The sequence below is a fragment of the Elephantulus edwardii genome, unplaced genomic scaffold, assembly GCF_000299155.1.
Source record: "Elephantulus edwardii isolate Elephantulus edwardi_28Jun2011 unplaced genomic scaffold, EleEdw1.0 scaffold00109, whole genome shotgun sequence".
Classification (NCBI taxonomy): Eukaryota; Metazoa; Chordata; class Mammalia; order Macroscelidea; family Macroscelididae; genus Elephantulus; species Elephantulus edwardii.
In genome coordinates this window covers 2943857-2951877 of record NW_006399859.1, presented here as the reverse complement: position 1 = coordinate 2951877, position 8021 = coordinate 2943857, and the positions used below count along the sequence as shown (strand labels likewise).

At 40.3% G+C, this 8021-nt stretch overlaps 1 protein-coding gene across 2 annotated transcripts in view; it reads left to right on the top strand.

Moving 5' to 3' along the window:
* NELL1 (NEL-like 1 (chicken)) overlaps positions 1-8021 on the top strand; it is a 1108018-nt gene that overhangs the window by 266621 nt on the left and 833376 nt on the right. For both annotated transcript variants that reach the window (XM_006892008.1, XM_006892009.1), the window contains exon 7: positions 624-706. In XM_006892008.1, coding sequence (XP_006892070.1) covers positions 624-706 — 83 coding nt within the window. The remainder of the gene's footprint in view (positions 1-623; positions 707-8021) is intronic.

The window sequence follows — 8021 nt, the reverse complement described above, 5'->3', positions numbered from 1 at the left end:
AATCTGTATCTCACTTTCTTCTCTTTAAGTAAACTTATATTTTCCAGTCACTTTTGAATAAAAAGGGGACAATTTTTTTCTTACTTAAGTTTTATTCATTCATTCATTCATTCATTTATTTATATCTCCATTCATTCATTGTTGCACATTTTCTTCCCTACCCACCCCAGTTCACTTTGATTGTTTTCCTTTGTCTCATATTAACTGCAAAATGGAAAAAAATAATGTCGTATTACTTTAAGCATCATGAAAGTGGTAGAAACTAATCTTCTAAACTATATTTCCTCAAGCCTTTCATGGAGAATTTTGCTTAACAAATTTTACCCCTTTACAATGTCTCATTTATAATAACAAATTAAATGGTTTTACCATCAAACTATAAAAAGTGGATTTAAAAAATGTTATATTACCCTTCTTTTGACTGAACAAGTTATTAATTTCTTTTGTTTATGGAAGCGTGAGAGGGAGATCCAGATCTGAAATTCTTGGTGCTTTCATTCAAGTTTCAGTGTAACATTAACGTAAAGAAGCAGAAACCCTCTCTGTAACAGAACTACTGTTTTATTAAAGTTCTTCTCATGTAAGCACTGAATCAATATATATTCTATATTTTCTTTATTGAGCTTGCCCGACCTGCAGTGATTTCTTAAGCCTGGTGCAAGGAATAATGGATTTACAAGAGCTTTTGGCCAAGATGACTGCAAAAGTAGGTACCTGAATTTGACGTGTGCTGTTCCATTGCATTCTCTGTCCTCTCTAGAATTTAGTGAATTTTTAAAAAAAGAATTTAGCATGGTATGCTGTAATGGAAACATTTTTAGCCTTGGCAGCTGCAATATGTAACTACAAAAATGGTTATTCTTACTTGAAATAGGACTATCTATAGTAAACATAACCATCCATGCCTTTGATACTGTTAGACGGTATCAAAATGTTTGCTTGAGAAATGCTTGGAAACAAGAGGCAGTAAGTATTACTCTTGATGCACATGGAGTGCCAAAGGAATTTGTCCACTGGCTATTAAAGCAGAAACCCTTTGGGAAGATACAGAGTTAGAGTCAGTGCTGCCTATATGAAAACATTTTGTATGTAAGAGTAATTGCCAATAATCGGAAAGGGGAAACAGTGATTATTAGGGATGGATGACTACAATCAAAGGAAGACACTGTATCGTGTATCTAATGTATTATTCATTTGAGGGCTGCTTCTGAGACAAATAGTGAAGGCGGCAAAGCTGGCTTGCTAGCTCCTTCAGTTTTCTAATTCTGTGTCTTTTGCTGTTTCTCATCATCCACTCAACAACATGGCCCTGGGGGCAGGTGTGTCAGAGGTAATGAGGTTGGCTCAGGACAGGGCGAGGTTCAGGGCTGTTGTGCACAGGGTCGCTGTGAGTCACAGTGGACTCAACAGTGCATAACAACAATTCATATATGTGAATGTGTGCTAATATTGTTTAGATACATAATGCTTAGATTTTAATCATGACAACCTTTCAGCCTTTTCATCATGAATTGGTGGGAAAAGGCTTAGGCTCATAGAAAATAGGGCTATGCTGATGCTATGATACCAATCAGTTGTGGACGTAAGTTCTGGCCTAAGGTGAAGACAGAATTAGGTTGGGCCTAAGAGACATTATGCTGTTAGAAAGAAAGAATTTTCATATCAGTGAAAATGATACATTAATCCTATTCTACCTGTGGCAATGACTGCTCCCTGGCTTCTGCCATCAGCCATAGCATGTGGGGAAAAATGGTGGGCAGGTAGTTGGTTTGGGGTTAGACATGTATTTTCAAAAGTACAGACTGAACCACTGAAGATAATCCTGTTTTAAATGAGGTTGTGGTCAAACCAAGTCCCTTTTTATCTGGGAAGGTGAGGAGACACCTGTAAGAGAGAGACCAGGAGGCCAGACCTCAAGCACCAGCTTCTCACTTTCGATTGTTGTAGAAATGGGAAATGCAGGCAATTATTTGCTTTCCCAGCTTGTGCCATGGAGAGGCTTTTATTTCATACTGTCTGGAGCAGCTTGATCTCAATACTGTTCATTCACTTTTAACTTGCTACCAAGTTTTTGGAACAAGCAATATGACAGTCAGGTGATTGCTCTTCTCCGCTCCCCAGCTTTGAGGATGTCTGTTCTTTCCTATCGCAGAGAATGCCATTTTCTCATTTTAGCCACATATTATCTTGGAGCCACACTGAGCTCTGTCCTCCAAACATTATTATGTAAAATTGGCATTTGTGAGGCAAAAGATATTTAATTGTGGACAATTGCAAGCAGAAAATGGTATAATCCACCTCCTAAACCCCCACCTCTGGTACTTAGGCAGATTTATATGTCTCTTTCTTCCAAACCGTGAATAGAATTATAATTTGAAAATGGAATACTTCACATTTTCACTGCATAAATTGGAATCCTCAATAATCTACATCAGAAATTGGCAGACAGTCTTTGTAAAGGAACACCTAGTACATTTTGAGATTTGCAGATCAAGAGGCAAATATTTTTACTTTTAAAAGGCCTTTAAATATAATCATTTAAAAGATAACAGTTGAAAAGTGTAAAAAATAATCATGCACTGTAAGACAGAAATAGGTGATGCATCTGGATTTGACCTGTAGCCCGATTTGTCAAGCTCTAATCTAGAAAGAAATGGAAAGTCACTTTTTGAACTCAACTCGCCATTGTCAAGTTTGTTCTGACTCATAGGGACCATTCTCTAGCTTCTGAGGCTTTAAGTCCCAGAGAGAGTTGCCCACTTTACTCCTATGAAGCTGTTGGTGGATTTAAAAACCACTTGAGATGTGTGGCCGTTGGATTAGTAGCACAACTTGCAGGTAGGCTAGAAAATCATATCTATTGAACAGTTACTGTGGGCTGGTTATAATATTTACATTTGAAGTATTCATTCTGTGGGTTGGTTATAATTTGAATTTGAAGTACTCATTGTTGCTTTAATTCTGACAACAATACTGTGAAGGAGGTTTGCTCTATTAGCCCATTACACAGGTGACAAGACTAAGGTACAGGAAATTTACATAACTTCCATTTCAGTCTGGGACCTGAACTCAAGTTCTTAGATCTTGGAAGTTGGATAATGACTGTTTAAGTTTATGGTTGGAGGAGAGATAATTGGTAAGAGAGTAAAAAAAAAAACCCAAAGAGAATATGACACATGGATAGAGGGGCCTAGGTCCTCCCAGTTGGAAGACTGAGATGTCAGCAAGAAAAATGAACAAGTTAAAATGATGGAAAGGAGAATGTCTGAGCATTTCATTGGGGTGAACTAACTTTTCAGATGTTTCCTCTTGGGAGTAATGCATGTGGGCACAGTGCTTGTGGCAGCCTTTCAAGAGGGAACGTTTGTGCTAGACAAAGCTCTTTCCTTCACTGTTTCAGCTATAAGCTATGGACACAGGCAGGAGTCATTTGGGTTTTGGTTTGACATTGTGTGTCTATTTGCCAGAACCACACTGCTATAAGAAATGTGGTTTTCGGACCACATGAATTGATTATGAGCACTTACTTTAGGCCAGATGAATTCTCAAGAAAGTTCTGTAAAAATCTTTAAGGAGGGTTTAATACTGTTCTCCTAGCTAGTGCCAAGGGAGCTCTGACAGCATTGTCCTTAGTGAGGTGTGCTGCTAACTTCACTACTGTGCATTTGTGGTGGTTCCAATCCACAGTGGTTCTGAGGGAGGAAGATGGACAGCCTTCAGCCTTTGCTTCTCTCCAATGCAAAGTCCTTGTGAGTTGGAACCACTTGAAGTCAATGAATTGAGCTGAACGTTGGTTAAGAATGTTGGCTATATCATGGACTGTCTAAAGAGCAAATCTTTCTTGGAGTGAGCGCATCCATATTGCTTCTTGGACGCAGGGATGGTAAAACTTCATCTTGCATATTTTGGGCATGTTCTCAGGAGAGACAAGTCCTTGGAAAAAAGACATGAAGCTGAGAAAAGCTGAGGGTCAGAGAAAGGAAGAAGATCCTGAGCAAGAAGGATTGATTCAGTGACTGCCGCAATAGACTCAGAATACCCGATGACGATGGCATAGGATAGACAGAGTTTAATGGATGGCAAGCAACAACTACCAAAACTAGAACAAGGAAGCATTCTCTCCGTGTTGTTGTTGATTGCTGGTGAGTTGGGCACAGCTCATGGTGACTCTATGAACAAAAGGCCTGAAGCTTTTTTATAACTTTTGTCATTTCTGATTTCCCTCCTCCCTTTCTCTTGAACAGTAAATATAGAAAAACCTTAGGGTTTTTTATAAGAACCCTGTCTTGAGCAGATCCTGTTCTTGAGCTCCTCTCCCTGTGCTGCCTTCGGGAAGGAAACTCCAAGGTTTCATGTTTGGGCCCTGAAGCTCTGCTGCTTCTATGTCTAGGCTTCAGTGGATGTGTCCTTTTCTATAAAATCAGGGATGGTTTTAAGAAGCTTAAATTGATGTGTTTTAGCCAGGATTTCAGTTAGTTTCAATGCTTGATGTCTTTTCATTTAGTCAGTCATCTTAGTGGAAGTGAAAATATAATTCCCCCTTTTAGCAGACCTGATCTGCGTGCTGGGGATGTGTAGTCTGTAGGGAGTTGTGCTGCTAACTCAACTGCCATGCCTCTTTGGAGGTTTGAATTTATCATTTGCCCTGTGGGAGGAAGATGCACGCACCCCTGTGCCGTTTATGGCGGCAGAAGCTCGGTGGGTCAGATATGAAGCAGTTTCCACTTGACAGTTGTGTGTGTGACAGTGACAGTGACAGTGGTGAGATGACAGTAGCAGAAGTGGAGGCTGGAGGTTAGCAACTTTTGCCTTGGAAAGCCTTCCTGAGCTTGTTATTGTGAGGCAAACTGGAAGGGTGCATCTGAACCAGACTTTGATGTTGTCAGGTGCCATGGAGTCACCTTCTGATGTATGGTGAGCCCATGCTCAGTGAAAGAAATGCCTCCTGGTCTTGCATAATCCCCTTGATTGAGTGGAATTTGGGTCCATAAATGTTGCAGCCTGTAAAGTTTTCATTGGCTGATTTTCAGAAGCAGTAGATCACGTCTTTCTACTTTTAGTCCTGAAACTTCTCTGAAAGAACCTTTTCAACATCAAAGGATCATGTAAGTCTCTATTGTTAGATGGATACACGAGATGCGTTGGTTGGGAGTCAAACCTACATCCTCCACATGAATGGCAAGAATTCTCCCACTGAACCATCACTGACCTGTGACTAAGCTTTGATTTTAGTTAAAGCAACCTTTTGTGACAAGATTACCCAATGGTCATGTTCACTTTAGAAGGTTCAGTGTGAATTGCCAAGTAGCTATGAATCAAGTCGGTATGTATATATAGATAGATCCTCAAGTAGTTAGGTATTTACTTACAATTAGATGGTCTGATTCTGAGTCTCATTTTTATTATTTCCTTGAATGTTTGTTGCTGTGAACAAGTTAATGAATTTCCATATAAACAAAATGATACTCCCTGGTTTTGTAAAGATCCAGTAACAGTACGTAAATGACGTGTCTGGTTCAGTACATGGCTCATGTTGAGCATCTGACTAGGGGTAACTGTGATTTATAGTGTATAACCCAGGGGAAAAGGCAACTGTAAAGGGAAGACGATCCCTAAGGAGATGCACGCTTTACCTGGGAGACTTGCCATTGCTGATCCTGGCAGAGATTCCACATTTCTGTAGGGCCTTGGTCTATGTCTAGACTTTAAGAGGTCTTGGAAAGCAGTAGGCAGTCCTCACACTTAGATAATATTGGACCTCATGGTAAGCCCTGTGCTCGAGCTAGGGAGGAGGTGGTAACCAGTCAAATGAGACTAAACAGATGGAGATATGAGACAGCTCAGGGGTCTTCCCAGCAGGGTTTACTGTTCCTTTTCTCCTTTTAGTGTGGGAAGTGTTAGTAAATGGCTATTCACTCGCTTGACACAGAGCAGATCAGTGCTGATACCTGTACTCATCTTGAGATGATGAGATCAGACGAGAAAAGAGAGCATTTAGGAACCTTAAGACACTCAGCTCAGGTGGCCGAGAGTGTAAATAGTTGGACTGCCATCCCAAAGGCAGAGGGATCAAATACACTACCTGCTCCACAGGAGAAAATGGACCATCTCCTCCCATGCAAAATACAACCTCTGAAAACTTGCTGGAAGGTCTTCTATGAGTCTATTCCAGCTCAGTGGCAATTATGAGTTTATACGTTATGAGTTTGTTAGGAACCCTGGCAATGACTGTGTTGTGATAGGAGCCGTGGTGTGTTATGATGTTATGATATGTTGTTGATATTATTGTTAGGTGCCATTGACCAAGACTGATAATGACCCCATGAGCAACAGCATGCCCTGTCCTATGCCATCCTTACCATTCTTGCTATACTTGAGTCCATTGCTCCAACCTCTATGCCAATCCATCTTGTTGAGGGTTTCCCTTCTTTTTTAAATTAATTTTTTAAAATTTTATACTGTTTTTATAAACAAAGTTTGTGTACATTGTTTTTCACCCTGGATCGTTTCTATTCCTTCACACATGTCCTTCCACCCATCAAATTGTACAACCCTATGATTAGCCTCCCACTCCTTGGCCCTCCTCACCCCCCTGCTCTCACTCTACCCCTCCGCCCCCACATACCGGGATCTTCATACTCGCTCTTACATGGTATTTGTCCTTATGGGGCTGAATTAGTTTACTTAGCATAAAGCTCTCCACTCACTCCCAAATTAGGGAGTAATTTACAAGATCAGTGTTTCTATGTGCTGCATAGAAAGCTAAAACAGGATCTACACCTCACACCATACATAAAAATCAATTCAGAGTGGATCAGAGACCTTGAAGTAAAGCCCCCAAGCCATAAAGCTCATCAGAGACAAGCTGTGGTCAAGCTTAGACAACCTAGTCTATAGTATAAAGTGGCTGCCAAATACAACCAGAAATGCACAATCCGGAGAGGATAAAACTGATGAATGGAACTTTCTAAAGACTAAATCTCAGTGCACATCAAAAACATTTTCCAGGAGAGTGAAAAGAAAACCTTCTGACTGGGAAAAAACATTTGGCAGTACTATTTCAGACAAGAGTCTTATCTCAAAAGTTTATAAAATCTTGCAGGGCCACTACAGGAAAAAGACCAATGACTAAATTACAAAAATGGGCAAAAGACATGGAAAGAATTTTCACAGAGGAAGATATTCAGATGGTCAACAGACACATGAATAAATGCTCAAAATGACTGGCAATAAGAGAGAAGCAAATCAAAACCACAATGAGATACCATCTCACTTGAGTGACAGTGGCAAAGTTTAGCAGGACAGCAAATAATAAATGTTGGAGAGGACCTGGTCAGATAAGAACTCTTACACTCTGTTAATGGGATTGTAAAATGGTACAACTGCTGTGAAAGGCAATTTGGCATTTCTTCAAAAGACTGAACACAGAAAGTCCATATGACCTAGTTATTCCAGTACTTGACTCCAAGAGAATGAGAACTGATGCACAGAGACTTGCACACCAATGTTTATAGCAACATTATTCACCATCACAAGAACATGGAAACAACCCAAATGTCCAACCACAATCGAATGGATTGAGAAATTGTAGTGCATTCACATGATGGAGTACTACCCACCACGCAGAAACCATAGTCTTCCTTCTTCTGTTGCCTCGTTACCTTTCCAAGTGTGAAGTCCTTCTCCAAGGACTGGCCTCTTCTTACTACACACACCAAGTATGTGAGAGGGAGTTGTCATCCTTCCCTCTAAAGATCACTTTAGCTGTACCTTCTCCAAGACATGCTTGTTTAGTTACTTATTTTAAATGCCATGGTATTCTCAGCACACTTCGACACCATAACTCAAAGGCATTGATTCTTTTACTGCCATTGTTAGGCAATGCCCAGCTTTTGGAAGCATAGGGAGCAATTAAAAATGCCATAGCTCAGTTCAGGTGCAATTTAGTCCTCAAACTAAGTTACTGCTCCTCAGGCCTTGGAGAAGCCCTTGACTGCAGACTTCTCCAACACTGTACGTTC